This window comes from Dipteris shenzhenensis, chromosome 31 (genome assembly GCF_047967505.1).
Source record: "Dipteris shenzhenensis isolate YYH24624 ecotype China chromosome 31, Dip_SZ_1.0, whole genome shotgun sequence".
Lineage (NCBI taxonomy): Eukaryota > Viridiplantae > Streptophyta > Polypodiopsida > Gleicheniales > Dipteridaceae > Dipteris > Dipteris shenzhenensis.
Window position 1 is genome coordinate 18,271,964 of NC_141626.1, and position 19,814 is coordinate 18,291,777.

Below are 19,814 nucleotides of genomic sequence, written 5' to 3' on the forward strand. Positions count from 1 at the left end.
TACCATTGCGTTTGAGAGATATACAAACACAAAGGCATTGGAAAACCTGCACAAAAACAAACAAGAAATGTCTATTTGGTTTTCCACGCCCACCCATCAAAGAAACCCGTTTCTTGTTAGTGTGATATCGATAACAGGCAGAGTTTGGCAACGAAGCCTGTAGTCCCATTGTTTAAGGTTTTTTGTTCTTATAATTCCTTATTGTGGATGGATATAGGTGAGTGGAAGTCCTTCAACATCATTGTGAATTACAATTAGTCGTCCTAAATCCCATATGTGCGGGAGGTAGGGATTAAGGTTGCCACGGTCACCTAGCAACACCATCTTGCATCTGAGGCGAATACAGATCCGTGCCCTTTGTAGGCAACTCTATAAGCCCCACTAAATCCTCATCACCACCAAACATTGCCGGAAGAGATGAAAATGGGAGTCGTGCAAAGTGAAGTTGTTTACAAGTTGAATTTGAATCAGAAGTTATAAATTTTAATTTTAGACAGCAGGAGACCCAGTAGGAGAAGTTGAGTAGAAGGGTATAAATTTTAGACACTAGGAGAAGTTGAGTAGTAGGTGCACACGTGCCAAAGCAAAGAAGAGGAGGCAAGCATGATATGCATTTCATGGGCCTCACCCTCATCCAAGCAGCAAGCACATTGCCTTGCACTCACCAGGTCTCCTCACTGCAACCTTTTTTTCCACAATCCAACTATCCTCAAGTTTCTTCCGTTGTTTAGCTTGGTATTGTAGCCTCCGTCATGAGAATATATCATTGTTACCGCTCACCATGCTTCTAACAGCGTTGCCGATTGGCTTACTAGAGATAGCCAGTCCGCATTCGCTAAAAATAGGTGTTTTGTCACAGGCAAGGTGGCTTCAACTATGATCGCAAATATGTAGGTAATACTGAAAGGGCGCCTCTTGAGGAGGACCACAAGCGGGAATTGCAAAAGGATGGCTATGCCTTTAATAACGTTCGGGTCCGGCTTGGAGATGGTGAAGCAGTTTTCCTGAAAGGAAGAGAGAAACTCAGGAGTTGGAGGTATGTTGTCGTTTTAAACTTTGTTATCGTGAGAGAACTTCGTTCTAAGGGGAAGAGATTTTGGAAACAGTTTGCCTAAAATTGAGTACAATGTAAAAGAAGAAAGCAACATCATTTTGATGGACATCTTGCAAACGGGAGCAATAGCCACGATTTGCACCAAACTTGTCACAAACATCATCACAAGATTCGAATTCATTTGGTTGAGGAATTATTATGGTGACTTTTGTAGCTTTAATCACATGTTTCTTTGATGCTTGCCTTAATCTAGAAAGCCTTAGGGGTTAATGTCTGTGACGAACTGCGACACCTGATTATTGTAATTTCAAAGTAGGAGAATGCCCCACATTTGACCAAAATATTTCCAACCTGACTAAACATGGAGTGTCCTTTCTACAGCCTTTGTACAAGCAAGAACGGTTCACTCCAATTTGCTCTTTTCTTTGTAAGGGATATAAAACGAGGAGCTTCAGCGTTTTTTATGTCAAATTTTTGGCCTGCCCTTGGTGGGTGTAAGTGGAGGTTCTTCTCTAAGAAGCTCAAATTCAGATTTTTTTTTTCTGAAAATCCTAAAATTTATGATTGGTCCAACTCCCCACTTTCTATTTCTTTCCCTTTATGGTCAGACCCAGGGAACTTCTCGGAGTCTTATACAGGACGAGACAGTGTCTTTTACATGGAGACACTAGAGCTTAGAGCGTCCACTACCGATAGTAAGTGGCTACACATGGGAGTTAGCCTTCAGGGATGAGACGAGGGATATAGGAGGAGTTTGAGGATCAGAAAGGTTGCAGGATTGTATAGGTCTTCCCTTGCTAGAGCCATCTCCATTGAGAGGAAGGACGCACACTCCCGATTTATGTGGATCCGGATCCGACGCACAGCCACTTGTGACCTTTTCATAGCAATATGCTACTTCCCGCCAGACACATCCCACTTCGCCAGAGTGGCACGAGAGGAGGGTGAGACATTGCCATATGCACCCTTACATCAGGATATCCCAGACCTTTCAGTCCGTGGGGAAGTTCTCCTTGTTGGGGACTTCAATGCCAGGATGAGCACGCGCCAAGCACCACTCCTGGACTTTCGAGACGACTCTATCATGCTACCAGACATGGACCTAGACGGAGCAGGTATGACCAGGATCTCATCGGACCGACACGGGCCTGTTACACCATATGGACACGCGCTCCTTGATCTGGGCAGGATGCACGATCTCATCATCTACAACAAGCTTGACCTATGGCCCTCCTCAGGTGGTTTTACTTGCTTCCCACATGGGGGGGACACTAGTGTAGTAGATTACATCATGGGATCCCCTACCCACTTCATGTATCACCGACTTCATTGTAGCACCACTCCCTCCAGGAGCTGATCACACATACCTATTTTTCACTATCGCCACCCCACGCTTAGTTACACCACACACACCACATAGGAAACACGACACCTACCACGACATACACTTTGATCATAGCCTCTCACCTGCCTACTCTGGACGCCTAAACAAACTCCTAACCTACATCGATCACATACAACTCATAGAGGACCGTGCTGCCCTGATTAGTCACACACTCCACGAGGCTGCGCTCCAAATCTTTACCCACACCACATGGTCTACTAAACCACCACCTCTTGGTTCTGTACCCTGCAACAACTGGTATGATGCGGAGTGCAAGGCTTATCGCCGACAACTGTGACTTGAAACCAGATGTCACCTCTCGAACACACCAAACACGGTACGCAAGTATTGATGTCTCGTACATCGGAAGAAGCAGACATTTCTTTGTCGAAATGAGGAGGAGCTGCTGAACATCTTGTACAGCAATAACTCTAAGGATTTTTTGCGGAGATTCCTTGAGCGTAGGTCTCCATCACCCCTCATCGACATGAGAGTCTGGCACACGTATGCACACCATCTTTATGATGTCCCACACCAGCCCACTCCAGATCTCACACACACCTCGCCCCACCACTTGCACGTTGTTCACCAGAGGGGGAGTCAAGGACGCGACATTGAAACTGCACAATGGCCGAGCTAAGGATCACGAGGGGCTATGCACTGAGTTTATCGCATATGGGATCGACACGTTAGCCCCGATCCTAGCAAAGCTATTCAATGACGCTGTTTACGTTGGCTTTCCCCACACTTGGACACTTAACACCATCACCCCCATCCACAAGGCAGGGGATCCCATGGACCCGAGTAACTACAGGACTATCATGATTGGACATGTGATGTCGAAGATCTATGCAGCTGTATTGGATGTGTCGGTCAGCCTATTCGTAGAGATGAGAGGGCTCAGAGCAGAGGGTCAGGCCGGTTTCAGGCGAGACCATGGGACTATGGATCACATACTCACACTCAGGAGTGTCATTGAGGAGGCCAGATCACGGAAGGAGAGGGTATATTGCTGCTTTGTGGATTTCCGCAAAGCCTTTGACACAATACCTCGAGCTCGTCTCATCACACGCCTAGACACTGGGATTTGACCAGGAGATGATCTGGGTAGTCATGGCACTTTAAGAGAGTCTCAGGCCGAGTTCGGACAGGCGCAAGTTGGACAGATGAGATCTTGAGTACCATAGGGGTCAAACAGGGTTGTCCCTTATCATCAACCTTGTTTGTTCTCTACATCGATGAGCTTGAGACTTTCATGGGGGCTTCCGGAGGGACCAGTTGCTCTGTTGGGATCATCATCAGGATTCTTCTTTATGCAGATGACATGGCACTCTTGTCGTCCACACCCGAGGGGCTTCAGCGACACCTGGATGCACTGCAGGCTTTTTGTTTATCCCATGATTTGGAGGTCAACCTTGGCAAGACCAAGGTCATGATCCTTAACACCTCTCGAGCAAACATGCAACGGAAGCAGTTCACTTTCAGTGGGTCACTAGTTGACATCGTATCCTCATACACTTACTTGGGGGTCATCTTCTCTAGCCCGATCTTCACGATGAGACCAGCAATGCAGGCCAGACTGAGTAGGGGATACGCCTCACTGGCTTGGCTAGAGAGACAATGCTTCCACTCCCACTTCTAGGACCCTCGGACCAAGGCTCTTCTCTTCAACTCCTTGGTCCGCGACCAGCCGGTATGTATGGCAACCCTTGTTGGGGACCTGACATGTGAAAGATAGAGTGGACACGGCTGGAGCGCCTGCAGATCCTCATGCTCTCATGGATGATCCGGGGGAAACCATTTGTACCACATCACATCATTCGGGTCAAGTTTGATGCTTCTCCACTCCAACTAGATGCAGCCTTTCAGACCATCACATATCTACACTGGGTTAGATCATATGGGTACTGCACATCAGGGAGATAGAGCTTGCCATGGTTGGCTCTCGATTCCTCCATGAGGTTGATAGCAGAGGGAGACGAGCGATTCTGGTATGCACAGACTCACAGATGGTTTATGAGACTAGGGTTTCACATCGATAGGATACCTCCTTTTCGAGAGGATCTTCTGCAGCTACACACCTTTAGGACCTGGTTGCAGCCGAGGGAGCTTCTAGTGAAGCTGAGTTTCTATAGAGATATCTGTCTTCGTATTTCAGAGGAGGGATTCATCACACCACCGGGTACACTCAGCTTCATATGCCCCACTCACTACAGATCTCCATCGGACAGTTTCGGGTATCATCACACTGCCTCGGCATAGAGAGCGGCAGAGCAGAGGGGATCCCTAGGGAGCATCGCATTTGCATATTGTGCAACTGTCAGGAGGTTGAGTCGGAGGAGCATTTTATTTTCAAGTGCCCAGTGTACTACGAGATCCGAGGTCGCTACCACCGTCTCTTCAGAGACGGCTCCGGGCTCCTTTCCAAATTCCTCGCCTACCCAGATCAGAGATGGTTGCGGCCTTCATTCACGAGGGAGTCCGACACAGAGTACTTAGGCGACGGGGCTTGGCCACATCATCAGACACCTCTTAGAGTAGGATCACAGAGTTCTTCCCATCAAGTGACATTGATCGTTCAGTTTCTAGCCGTAGACGTGACAGAGACCCCGACCCGACGACTGCAGCACGACACACGAGACATCGAGGAGACACAGATCACTCTGGGGGATCTCCCGTCATTGTTTAGACCCGGGATACATCCCACAGGAGTCACGGTGGCTCTGGTCTTGCGTTGAGTCTCGTCCAGGAGACCGAGACGCATGGCACCCCCTTTGACGGACGCCAGCGTCCCATCACCGGCTACGCACTAGCCAGGGCGACATGACATACGGAGGATTCCGCTTCACTCCAGTCTTTTTTCTTTTCATTGTCACACCCAGATGTATTTGATTATGTATGATTAGACTTAGGATTCAGCACGGGTGATGATGCTCGTTTTAGTAGCTCCACCCTTACTGTAATTTTGTATCAGGTTTTCTTTCAGTCTCATAGACCCATCGGTCTTCCAAAGACTAATAAAATTTCTTCCTACCCCCCCTCTCTCTCTCTCTCTCTCTCTCTCTTTCCCTCTCTTTCCTTTATGTGCCCTAGTTTTCTTACAAATCATCTGTGTATTCTTTTTTGCTTTTTTGATCTTGGGCAGGCCTTATGAATGATTAAATATCATTCACCTTGTTTAAATTGCATTTCCTTTGTTTGCATTGTTGTTGTACTGCTCTCTCTCTCTCCCCCCTTTATATCTTAGTAAGTAGGGATAAAGATTCTGGAATTATTTGAATCAATGGGGAAGTTGAGAGGAAATGTAGAAGCAAGGCATAGTCTTTAATGTCAAAATTGCTTGTCAGCTCCACAGTAATATACGACTACATTTGTGCCCTTATGTAGGATTCAATGATTTGAGTTATATACATATACACACACACACATTTTTTGGTGAAAACTTTGAATGATTTATATTACCAGAGAGCTAACCCATGAAAATGGGAACCTTAAAATATACATCATGATGCCAATATACATCATGCTCTATGCAATCAGTCTGCTAGCAAAAAAAAAGATTGCTATAGAGAACGTCGGAAGAAAACCCAAACTGAGAAAGCAGGATCACCAAAGACTCTGTGGTTGCGAGCTTTCCAAAGACCCCATAGTGCCCGGTAGCGAACCTAGGTGAAGAAGAGGTCAAAATCCGGTTGTGGCGGATAAATACAAAAAATACACACACACACACACATACATAGAGAGATTAACTTGCGTGCACACACACACACACACACATATATATATATTCTCTCTCTCTCTCTCTCTATATATATATATATATATATATAGAGAGAGAGAGAGAGAGAGAGAGAGAGAGAGAGGATTCCCAGGTAGCTTCGGATAGAGGCTGACCATGCCATGCAACCAACACCGTGGGTATCTTCCGATTTCGTATTTGCATTGTTCCTCGGTCCAGGATTCTTGTTGGTTTGCGCCTCGCATTATCCTCTATCTCCTGAAACAAAACCACACCTTCGATTAGTGAGTCACCAATATGCAAAAATTTCTTTAAACGAGAAACATGAAACAGTGGGTGTACCTTACACCCCGGTGGTAATTCTAATTTATAGGCTACCTTGCCTATTCTTTTTAGAATTAATCACGGCCCACAGTATCGAGGTGATAACTTAGCACACTCTCCTGAAGTCAACGACTTTGAGTGCGAAGGAACTCTAAGAAAAACTTTTTCTCCTTCCTTAAATACTCTTATAGACCGGTTTTCATCCGCATACACCTTGGCTCTATCCATAGCGTGGCGGATATTAGCTCTTGCAAGTGCTAGCATCTCTCGCATCTGAACAAAAAATTCACGGCACTAGGCACTTTCTGAGGTACTCCAACTATAGTTAGATTTGCTGGTCTATAACCATAGTTCAGCTCAAACGGGCTGAACCCTGTAGAGGAATGTTTTCTATCATTGTAGGCAAACTCCAACAATGGCAACCATTTGTCCCATGTATGTTGCCTCAATGACACATATGCTCTTAGCATATCCTCTAAAGTCTGGTTGACTCTCTCCGTCTGACCATCCATCTCAGGATGATCCCCACTAATTCCCAACTCAGTTCTTAGTGTCTCAAAAACTGCGGTTCAAAAATGACCGGTAAATCTGACATCTCTGTCTGACACTATGGAACTAGGCAATCCATGCAGACGAAATATATGTCTAATAAACAAATCCGCCACTTGCGGGGCACTAACAGACTCTCTAGTCGGAATGAAGTGAGCCATCTTGGTTAGACGATCAACCACCACAAGGATAGAATCATACCCTCCTTGTGTTGTAGGCAGCCCTACAATAAAGTCCATGGAAATACTCTCCCACTTAGTGGTATTTCCAAGGGCTGTAAAAGTCCGGGTGGCTTCACCCGCTCGGCCTTACTTACCTGACACGAGAAACACCGTGTCACTAACAGACTCTCTAGTCGGAATGAAGTGAGCCATCTTGGTTAGACGATCAACCACCACAAGGATAGAATCATACCCTCCTTGTGTTGTAGGCAGCCCTACAATAAAGTCCATGGAAATACTCTCCCACTTAGTGGTATTTCCAAGGGCTGTAAAAGTCCGGGTGGCTTCACCCGCTCGGCCTTACTTACCTGACACGAGAAACACCGTGTCACATATTCATGAATATGCTTTTTCATCTTTGGCCAAAAGAAATCTCGCTTCATGAGATCATATGTCTTCTCGACCCCTGGATGTCCCGCACATGGGCTATCATGGCACTGTCGAATGACTCTCTGCCTGAGATCATTCTGACTAGGTACTACTACCTTGCCATTTCTCTTTAGCATACCATCCCTTATGGTATATCTTGCATAAGTTTGGCCTTTTCTGGATGCCAGGTCATCCTTTTCATTTTCCCCGGGTTTTAACACATGAGCCTTAGGCCATAAGCTCTGGACAAACTCGTCCACCTTTTGAGTTTCTCTGATCTCGGTCATTAGAGCACTCTCTAATACCGTGAAACTCATATTGTGCATAATGTGAGACAACGCATCAGCAACCTTATTATCTTTTCCTCTTCGGTACCGAATCGTTAAATTAAACTCCTGCATGAGCTCTGCCCACCTAGCTTGGCGGCCCCTCAAGTCAGGCTGTTTACAAAAATGTTTCAGAGTATCATGATCCACATCCACATAAAACTCTGAACTATACAAATAATGCCTCCATGTTTTCAAAGCATGGATAACAGCATCATACAACTCCAATTCATGAGTTGGCCAATTCCTTTGAGAGGGAGAAAGCTTCTTGCTTTCAAAGGCTACTGGCCTTCCCTCTTGAAGGAGAACTACTCCTACCGCAATGCCACTTGCATCGGTTTCCAGGAACAACGGTTTCTGGGGATCAACTATTTTTAACACTGGTCCTGTGACCACAGCTTGTTTTATGGTGTTAAAACTTTCTTGTTGATTCTGTCCCCAAATAAAAGGTACTTTATATGAGGTCAGATTAGTCAATGGCGATACTATTTCGGAATATCCTTTGATATGCCTTCTATAAAATTTGACAAATCCCAAGAATGATCGCAACACGGTCAGACTCTGAGGGATTGGCCAAGTTAGTATCGCAGCCACTTTCTTCAGATCCATTTCTACCCCCTATGGAGTAATTATGAATCCTAAATATTCAAGCCTAACCATACACAGTATAGTTTTCTTTTTATTTACATAAAGACTGGCTTTCCTCAAAGTACTGAACACTATTCTCAAGTGTTCACGATGCTCAGTAATACTTTTACTGAACACTACAATATCGTCAATAAAATGTACTACAAACTTTCCGATATACGGACGTAGTAAATCGTTCATAAGCATGACGAATGTCGTTGGAGCATTGGTAAGTCCGAAGGGCATTACCAAAAACTCATAATGACCAAACCTGCTTCTGAAAGCGGTTTTGTGCACATCCTCGGCTCTAATCCGGATTTGATGGTAGCCACACTTAAGATCAATCTTACTGAAATTACGGCTCCATGTAATGCATCTAGCAAATCATCAATCCAAGCCATCGGATACCTGTGCTCAATAGTGATATTATTCAATGCTCTGTAATCTATACAGAGGCGAAACGTATCATTCTTTTTCTTCTTTAATATCACTGGCGAAGCAAAAGGTGAGAAACTTGGTTGAATCTGCCCCAACTTGAGGTATTCTTCCAGTTGTCTACGCACCTCTGCCTCTTCAATAAAGCTCATTCTATAGGGAGGTCTATTTACAGGTTCTGCCCCCGGGATCAGCTCAATCTTATGCTGAACATTCCGCTCTGGAGGTAACCCATAAGGTAGTTCATCCCTAAAACATTCAGAGAACTTCTCTGATATCTCTTTAGCCAACTCGGCCATTTTTCCATCTTGGGTAGCCTCAGTGCTAGTTGATACATCATCAATCGACTCTACCGATGCTATACACAGACACAGAAACTCTTTCGGAGTCTTCCGAATTTCCATGGCTGAAATCAATGGTCCTCGAGATAAATCCCTTTCACCTCGCAAAACATATTCTACCCCGTTCATCTTGAACTGGTAATATGCTTTTTCCAATCAATGGCTGGATTTTTCCAAAAATGCCAAGCCATGCTTAGGGCTATATCTGCGTGAGCAAGTCTTGTCAATTTAAAGTCCAGTTTCTCAACATAGTCCTGAATTCGAAGTTCCAACTGGGTAACCCTTTGGTCCCATACTTCAGTTGAACTTCCGTCCGCCATCCTGACCGTATAAGCATAGTCAGACGGACTAGTTTTGGACTAGTTTTCAACTTGAGCCTCTTAATAAGCTTCGAGTTGATTACATTGTGTGTTGACGCTGAGTCAAACAACACAATCACATCATGACTGGCTACTTGCCCTTTCATTTTAATCAACTCGGGCTCATCGAAAACCGTATACCCCGTTGCTGCGGGCTTTGAAAGGATGTTATCAGGTGCACCGCTTACTAACTTAGTAACAGACACACTTAACAACACAGGTACTAACCTCTAAGAAGGTCCCGCCAATTGCATCTGCATATGTTCCGCATTGGGACTCTCCTTGCATTGTCGCATTCAGATATTATCATATTAGCCGTGCGACGGTCTTTATTCAGTGGACAATCTTTCCACTGATGTCGCTGAAGGCCGCCGAAGCACAATCCTTCTTTTCTAGCTTTCTCTTTTTGTTCAGGGGTCAACGAGGACTTTGACCAAGCCCAGGCTGCCATTGGAGTTATTTTCCTTTTCACCCAACGGTGGTACTTGTTTTTGCTGGTCCCTCAACCGGCTTCACCTGCTTGGTTTGGCCACTTGGCTGGGAGACACTTGTCTTTGAAGTCCATTTCCTCTGAAATCCCTCTTTTCTCGGGTACTCATAATGAGTCCCTACCTGCACAAATCCACTAGATCTGCCTCTGGCATCCTCATAGTTCAGGGCTACTGCGATAGATTCATCTAATGTAGTCACATATTTAGCCCGAACTTCCATTTTAATTTTGTCGTTCAGTCCATATATATAGTCTTTTAACTGAACCGACATAGGGAGAGGGTCTGTTATCTTCATAACACATTCCCTGAACTTGTCAGTGTACTCTGCCATCGACAGATTCCTCTGACGAAGGTTTCTATAAGCATCCCAAGCTCGGGACTTTTCGTAAGGTGGAAGAAAGTGTTTCTTAAATTCAGCTTTAAACCCTTTCCAGGTGGTAGGGGCAACTTGATCTTTCTGTTGCTTTATCCACCATCTATCCGCTGCCTCAATAAACAGGTGAGTGGCCTCACGGATTTTCTTTAGATCAGATCTGATTTCACAAATGGCGAAGGCTTCTTCCCACTTGTGTAACCAAAGCTCGATCACATCAGAACTGCACTCGGTCATCCGACCAGCGTACTTCTCCGGTCTATAGTTGGCAATATTAGGCACCTTGACCTTCGCACGCTCTGATGAGTGTATACTGGGCTCTGGCTCTGCTGGAGCTTTGCCCTTATCAATTCTAGATGGCCTAGCCGACAAGGCTTGCACCATCTCCCTAATCTCATTTTGACCAGCGTTTACTTGAAGCTGCTGGTTCATGATTTGCTGTAAAGCATCTTCTAATACCGAAATCCTACCCACCAGAGTAGGTGTTGTGTGATGGGACATTTGTTGTGTAGACCGTGCTCTAGATTCACCAGGATTCACCCTGGAATCTTGTCCTTTTGCCTCCATAGTTTCAAAAGGGAAAATAGGTTTTTTTCTTTTTTTTTCCAGATTCCCCTTTTGTTATACAGGAATAATGAACGGCAGCCTCTGCTGTACAGGAATAAATCGCCTGCAACTAAAAACTAAAACTTGATATGGAAGGAAAGAAATTCTGCTCCCTGGAGTAATTCATCGAAGACAGCGCTGGTTTTGAACCACAGGTACAAGTCACGGTGCTTCGAGGTCTTCCGGCCTGTGTAAAATGGGAATGCCTAATTTTTTTTTTCTCGTCTGCTATTACGCAGGTTATCATCCCGCTCCACCCCACACGGGCGCTACCTTTTCTTCCACCTCTCAACACTTGGATGCGCCTTCAGAATGCTACACGTTTCGGTATGGAAAAGCAGACACTTAGCGATTCGGTCCGCACTTGACAGTGACCAGAAGCCAACATGCTCCTTGCTTTCTCCAACCTCATCTTCCTAGTCTTCGTCATAGGAGAGTTCACATATCTTTTACGGATAAGAAAACGGTTTTAGAAGGTCCCATTCTTGAATCACTGTCTTGAGTCCTTGGTAAGTAGATCGCGGCACGTTTATGCAGGAGTGGCTAGTTCCTGAACTTCTTCTAGATTTCAATTGTGCCGGAAACTGAAATCAAGGACCACCAGCTTGTTCACTTGGAGAATCCCGTTAGCCTGCCCCGCTATTTTCCCCCTCGTCCATCGCAGGTCACAAGTAGTGGAGTCGCCACACCTACGCTCCACGCCTGCTGTCCGCTATCACCGATCAAGTGATAGCACTAACAATACACTGTTCGTAGCTCTCGTCACAGCTCACGAACCCCTTCCCTTGGTCGCTTCCCTTGGGCTCTGATACCAAAATGTAACGAACCTTTGCTAATTCTCTACCTCGATTTCGTCAATCACGGGCGATGGCATCACGTATGTCCACCTAGCCAACTTCGTGCATCACATGTTTCATCTGATACGTAATTTTTGTCTCTCATGCCTATCCACAAAACCCACAACTCCCTAGATGGTTGCCTCTGCCACATGTCATCATTTTAGCCCTTTTTACTTGGTACACCATTTACCCCTCTCTTGGGGCACAATTAAACCATTTGCCCCTTAGCATTATTACACATTTAGGTGCACCTAGGCCTTCGCACTCAGAACCACCTAGTCAATGCCATTACACCCTCACCTAGGACCTTGGCAGTTACTTCTCTTGACCATTTTATTTACGCACATTAAATATTACAGAAGTCGGTCATCTAAGAGAAAATGCCCACTGATCTTTCCGAGGTCATGCTATCTCGGCTAGAGCATAACACTGAAGGCCCCTGGGACCTTGCTAAAGGACGACCCTGATTCAGAAGCTCTTGGGAATCGACTTCCACGACTCGGATTGTGCCCTTGCGAGAAGGGTGGTGACTCAGGTTCAGTGAGGTGCGTTCCGAGTTCTTGTCTACTAAAAATTGAGTTTGGTGGACTTTGCTGTGTGATATAATAGCAGAGATGTTGACCTCTACAGCCTCTTCAGCCCGTGCTCTCCCTTCCTCCTCCCCCAGTTTCTCTCATTCACTACCCCTAACTTCGGAGAGTCTGGGAAACTAGACGGGACCAACTACCCGATTTGGAAGGTGAAAATCCAGAGCCATTTAGCGGCTCAGAAGTTGTGGAAGCTGACAACAGGAGTGAAGGCGAAGCCGGAGGACATGGTGGATAGGCAAGAGAAGATAGTCATGGCAGTAGACAGAGAGGAGCTCAAAGCTTGGAAAGACAGAGATGCCCATGCCCTGGCATTAATCATAGGGACTACGGCAGACTCTGTTCTTCCACATATCGAGATGGTCGAGACATCAGTAGAGGCGTGGGTCACTCTAAAGGATCTATACGAGACGGACAACACCTCCCGGATTTTGCTTCTTCAGCATCAAGTCTACAATCTTGATATGGAAGAAGGAGATATGGCACATAGCCATGTGACGAAGGTCAAGGTGGTGAGGGATCAGCTAGTAGTAGTTGGTTAGAAGACAAACAGACTCATGCCATTTGGCCTTGATGGTACTGAGGAGACTACCTCGGAGTTTCAAGAGCTTTGTTACGACTGTGACAGTAGGACAGAGGACCAAACCTGTGACGTTTGAGGAGTTGGGTCCATTACTGCTACAGGAAGAAGCTTGGGAGAAGCTCTATAACGACGACAAAGACAACAAGGTGATGCTAGCGAAGGATTACGCTGGCAAAGGAAAGGGCAAGCCTAACGGTGGCAAGTCCAAGAAAGACGATTCTGATGACGAGGAAGCTGAAGAGAAAGCAGAAGAAGTGCTTCTACTGTGATACGCCAGGACATTTTGCAAAGGACTGCAGAATGAAAAAGGCGGATCGAAAAAACAAAAAGGAGTTCGACTCAGATTGAGAGGGAGAGGCCAAAGCAAATGTGGTAATCAAAGAGTTGTTTCTGGTGACATCACCGAGTGTTACCGAGGTCAGATATGTTGACCAAGAAATCACATTGAGGATGTCTGACATAGAGATGTGGGTTGACGAGGAGTCAGATGCATTTGTGAAGGTGAAGGACAGCATGGAGGGCTTGGTACCTTCCAGGTGCGTGGCAGTTGACACTAACATGAGGATGGATTCCATGGAGGGCCCTGGGATCTCATGGTCAGATGGATGCTGTACCTCAAAAGGGGACAGCACAAGATTACACAGGCTTTTGGTGGGTGCCTCGATGAGGTACAGGGTTTGCTTTCAGAGCAAACACACATGCAGTATAACAATCTAGTATGTACTTGATATTTTGCATTTGAGCCTTTATAGCATGTTGTGGAGAGACTCTGCTGTTCATTTTTCTCAGGAGATACGAGATTGGAAGGAATTGGCCTTCTTCGAAGGCATAAGGGGAAGTATTGGTGCTTCTTCAAATCTCGGATGCAGATTGCCAGAAGGTGATGGATAAAGAGTATTGAAGCCAGAAGAGTACCTGCTTGAGAACTCGGCGAGAGTTCATGGTCTTGGTTGTAGATCTTGCCAAAGGAAGGACGGGTTGAAATAGACCCTCAGAGCATGGGTGCCTGGAATGTTGGAAAGGTCACCTCCCCATCTGTAAGCCCCCATATGAGGAGAGTGTGGGGGAGGGAGACCTAGGGCAAGAAGCAGAAAGAAAAAGGCGGATTAGAAAAACAAAAAGGAGTTCGACTCAGATTCAGAGGGAAAGGCCAAAGCAAATGTGGTAATCAAAGAGTTGTTCTTGGTGACATCACCGAGTGTTACCGAGGTCAAATATGTTGATCCCGAAATCATAGTGAGGATGTCTGACATAGAGATGTGGGTCGACGAGAAGTCAGATGCCTTTGTGAAGGTGAAGGACAGCATGGAGCGCTTGGTACCTTCCAGGTGTGTGGCTGTTGACACTGACACGAGGGTGGATTCCATGGAGGGCCCTGGGTTCTCATGGTCAGATGGATGCTGTACTTCAGAAGGGGACAGCAGTATAGGATTACACAGGTGTTTGGTGGGTGCCTCAATGAGGTACAGGGTTTGCTTTCAAGGCAAACACACAGGCAGTACAACAGTCTGGTATGTACTTGATATTTTGCATTTGAGCCTTTATAGCATGCTGTGGAGGGACTCTGTTCTTCATTTGTCTCAGATGATACGAGATTGGAAGGAATTGGCCTTCTTCGAAGGCAGAAGGGGAAGTATTGGTGCTTCTTCAAATCTCGAACACAGATTGCTAGAAGGTGATGGACAATGAGTACTGAAGCCAGAAGAGTACCTGCTTGAGAACTCAGCAAGAGTTCATGGTCCAGGTTAACTGGAAATATTTATTGGTTGCAGACCTTGCCACAGACTCTTAGAGCATGGTGCCTGGAAGACTCCAGGTTGTTCACTCATTATGAGGGGGACAACTGGAAGTTCGTGACGGCTGGATTGCTCGAGTTCGAAGGCGGGAACGTGACTGAAGGAGGTGGTGCCAGGAGGTGCTACCAAAGATGGACTTGTGTACCAGAATGGTGTGCGGAAGCGGAACCAGACCTGGTGGAGCAGGAGCCACTAGATGAAAAGCCAGGAAAAGATTTCGACATCGAAAAGTTCCAGAGGACTACTATGACCAGGGAGTTATTGGAGCATCGTCATCGACGTGTTGGCATTGGGCCGAGATGTGTCGGTGAGAGGGGGTGTTGGAAAGGTCACCCCCCCATCTGTAAGCCCCCATATGAGGAGAGTGTGGGGGAGGGAGACCTAGGGCAGGATGTGCCCAAGAGGAAAAGAGAGAGAGAGGGGGCTGCCACATGGGCAGCACCTCACAAGAGAAGAAGGCTGCAACAGATGGCGCGAATTACAGTGCAGATGGCGGGGCATCCAAGTGATGGAGCGGGCCTGCAAGAGGGCAGATCTGGAGCAGCAGAAGCGCCTAGGATGAGAAAGGCTATGAGCAGGTTAAAGGGCCTGCAAGAGGGCCTGGCAGCAGCACAAGTGTTGCAGTGAAGGGAGGGGTGCAGTGGGCAGCACCCTGCCCTTATATAGGGCCAGGAAACTGATCGGCCACATAGGCCAGCCCACAGCCCCATGCATAGAGGGGAGTGGGAGGGGGCTGGCACACAAAGCAAGGGGGGCTGGGCCCCCACTTAAAGGCAGGGAGCACACATCCCTAGAGAAGTGCCCACAGCCCAATAAATAGGGGCCTGTGGGGTCGGTTCTATGGCAGACTGGTCGGCCACGTTAGGGCAGGCCAGTCGGCTACTGAAAGGGGCCCTAGATGCTTATATAAAGAGCCCTTTGGAGGGGCATAATTCATTCAGCAGTGCAGCTTCCAGCAGAGCAGAGAGGACCAGCAGAGCACCACCCTTGGGGCCTACATCCAGAAGCTGAAGGAGTACTAGTGTTGCTGCAGACTTAGCTCAAGTGTGAGGCTGAGACTTTGGCTGTCTTCTAGGGCAGCAAGGAGCTGAGGTCAAAGGACAGAGAGTCCACATAAGCTCGAGTTGGAGCACGCGGGCTCGAGTCTAGAGATAACTGGCTGATAGGAGAAGGACCTTGTGGTAAGATTAGAGGACCACACCATTGGTGGGACTCTGGATCTATATCTTTTGTATTGTGTCCATAGTTTTGGACGGAAATGTATTTTGGTGGTTTCTCTATCTGGCTGGTTCATTGTCTATTGATGAGCCTGCACATCTATGTGATGCACATTAACTAAAGAAGTTTGTGATTCCACATCCCACACCACACTGTGTGAGCTCCTGGGCATTACTATAAGTCTTCCGCTGTGCGTACCCTCTGTTGGGTAATTTCTAACATGGAAGACTCCATGTTGTTCACTCATTATGAGGGGGACAACTGGAAGATCGTGACGGCTGGATTGCTCGAGTTCAAAGGCGGGAACGTGATTGAAGGAGGTGGTGCCAGTAGGTGCTACCAAAGTTGGACTTGTGTACCAGGATGGTGTGCGGAAGCGGAACCAGACCTGGTGGAGCAGGAGCCAATGGATGAAAAGCCAGGAAAAGATTTTGACATCGAAATGTTCCAGAGGACTACGACGAGGGAGTTACTAGAACATTGTCATCGATGTGTTGGCATTGGGCCTGGATGTGTCGGTGAGAGGGGGTGTTGGAATCGTCACCTCCCCATTTGTAAGCCCCCATATGAGGAGAGCATGGGGGAGGTAGACCTGGTGATATTGGGGCTGTCACATGGGCAGCACATGAGCTGCCATGTGGGCAGCTGTCAAAGCAAAAGATAGGCGTACGGCCTGCAACAAGGCCCTGTGAAGGGCGCGCTGACTGTTGGAAATAGAGGATAGAATCAGGTCTTCTGCCCTTTTCATCTCCTGTACCCCCTATGGTCTCCTACCCCCTTGTCCCCTCAAATCGGGGGCTCACAGGTGGGGCAATGACCTTCTAACACCCCCTCTCAATGTCACAACTGTGGGCCGATCCCCATGCGTCGAATGAGGTGCTCCAACTGCTCCCTGGGAAGCGCCTTCGTGAAGACATCTGAGATGTCGTTGTTGGTTGGGCAGTATATCAACTCTATGGCTTCTTCGCCAATGAGTTCTCTAACAAAGTGGTAGTGGACCTCGATGTGCTTGGTCCGTGCGTGAAACACGGGGTTGTTGGCGATCGCTATGCAACTCTGGTTGTGGCACATAACTGCAGTCGCAGCTTCTTGGGCCACATTCATGTCCTCCAAGATCCACCTGAGCCACAATGCTTCTTATGCCGCTATACAGGCAGCCCTGTACTCAGCATCCAGATTCCAAATTCATGAACCATGTGACATATTAATGTTTGAAAAATAAAAGCACACCCATAGAAGCTACTAGCATCCATGATCATGAATCATGTAAAAAAAAGGTAGCCAGCTGCCAAAGTAAACTCAATACTACATCAATAATCATAAAAAAAAGAAATAGCATAGTCTAGACTCTAGACTAAGAGACTCTAGAGACTAAGACGCATCTGAGAAGTAGGAGGACTCAGGGAGGGGGTAGAGTGAAGAGGATAGAGGAGGAGGAGAGTGAAGAGGATAGAGAGATAGGAGAGTGGAGTGGAGTGGAGGGTAGGAGAGTGGAGAGTAGGTAGGAGAGAAGAGTGGATCTTTTCTCTGTAGGATCTAGGGTTTTTCCAGCCCCGGTGACCTATCTTTTGTGGATACTGGGTAGAAGAAGGCTTGTTTTTGCCTACTTTTGCCATTCCTTGATTGGTTGCTGGCTAGTTATTGCGTTTGGGTTTCAATCCTCGCAAAGAAAGGTTGATTTATGCTGTTGGGTAGTGGCCAGGGAGGCTATAGATTGAGGCAACCTGTTTGGGATTGCTTTGTCGATTGATTGTGAGTTTGGCTGTTGAAGGCTTTGTCTTGTAGTTGTTTAGCCATGTCTGGCTGGTTGGGCACTCGGTTGTGCAATTGCAGGCGTGGCATAGAGAGTGGATGCTATTGGGGTCTCTGTTGCACACTTTAGTTGGCTGAGGATACATGATTGTCTAGTAATTGGATGCCATTTCACCGTTTGGAGTTGAGCAGGGAATTATCGGGTGGGTTGGACGGGGAGTCTGCGAGCGTTGGTTTGCCTGTGGTGCAGCTTTCCAGAGACCTTTGTAATCAGCTGCTTGGCTTCAAATGAATGTTAAATAAATACCGCAAGGGGCACCAACGTTTGGGGCCAATCGGTGTCCTTGTTTCTGAGTAAGAGCGCTCTAGCTCCCCTGTGATTTAATCTGTGGTGCATTTTTATTTGTCAAATTACTGTGTATGCTATGATTAAGTGGATCCTACCACCCTTTACATTGTTGAGGCTGGTTTCGGTGGTTCCATTGCCGGGATTCACCTAGCTTCTTCAAGAGGGGAGTCTGTGGTTGGCTTGGTGCAAGTCCAACAGACTAGGCGAAGAAGACAGCGTACTATTCAGTAAATATGTCTCACAGGGAGAGATCTCTGAGTCTTACTGGAGAGGAAGAGGAAGAGGAAGAGTGGATGTCTCAGTCTTATGACGATGACCAGGGTGCAAGAGAGGAGTCCCAGCATGTTGCTGAGCATCAGGATGATCGGAGTGATGAAGAGGATATGGAATTATTCAAGGCACAGATGCAGAGTTTCATGAGTGCTTTCATGTAGTTCACATAGGATCCTCGCTTCCAGAAGATGATGAATTCTGATGTGCAGCTGAAGAAAAGGAAGTCTGATGATGGGGATAGGGATGTTCAAGCTAACAAGAGGCCACATGTCAGCTTTCAGGATCAGCCCTCTCAAAACCTCTATGGTCAGCAACAACCTAATGCTATTCCGGGGCCAACGCAAGGTAATATTTTCTCCATGGTTTCCGGACAGCAAGGAGTAATGGCAAACCCGGTGCAACTAGGCTATTTTGGTGGTGGTTCAGTGTTTCAGGCTATGGTCAGCCCACAAGCCCAATTTTCGGGTATGCCTGCTAGTCAAACAGTTGGGTTTCAGCCTAGTTTACAGCCCATGGAACCGAATATGATATATGCAAATGTTGGAGCAGCCCTAGCGATGCAAACAGGTATGCCTAATGCAGCAACAGGTAACCTTGCTTTGGGAAATATGCAAAATATGGGTGCTGGTCTGAATAATACAGCTTTTCCCAATGCTGGTAGTGTGGGAGATAGAGTGAGTGCTGCTGTCTCTTTTGCCCAGGCACCTGTATACGATAATTTGGCACCTCAAGGGAAGATGAAAGACTTTAAAGAGATTGGTGTAGCAGTAAAATTTGAGACATTCAGTGGGGTGTAGGATAAACTTAACAGCTCTTGTTTTCTTTGATTCAGGTGCAAAGGTCAACTTTATTTCTCCAGATATGGTAGTGAGATTGGGTATTCGAGCTGAGGAGATGGGACCGAGCTGTGAAGCCGGTATGGCTAAACCCGGAGTTCACCATTCTTGTCACACCTATCATAGGGAAGTTGCGCTTGCATATTCAATCTTTCGTGGACAGCGAAGACTTTTATATTATGCCACTTGCAGGTTGTGACGTTTTGTTGGATATGCCATGGATGCATCGCTGGGATGCGGTGATAGAAGCCAAGAAGAGAAAAATTACAGTTTCACATAAGGGGAAGACCCATGTAATTGACACAAAATTAAAAGGGGAGTCTGTTCGAGTTGTAACGGCTTCTGCCATTAATTCTGTAATGAGAAGTCATATTTCTGCATAC

At 46.6% G+C, this 19,814-nt stretch overlaps 1 protein-coding gene across 1 annotated transcript in view; it reads left to right on the forward strand.

The window, feature by feature from the left end:
* The first annotated feature begins 294 nt into the window (after positions 1 to 294).
* Positions 295 to 19,814, forward strand: part of LOC147881139 (outer envelope protein) — a 59,899-nt gene continuing 40,379 nt past the window's right edge. The window contains exons 1-2 of the mRNA XM_087369848.1: positions 295 to 668; positions 860 to 1,036. Of these exons, the coding sequence (XP_087225974.1) occupies positions 604 to 668; positions 860 to 1,036 (242 nt within the window). The 5' untranslated portion in view covers positions 295 to 603. The remainder of the gene's footprint in view (positions 669 to 859; positions 1,037 to 19,814) is intronic.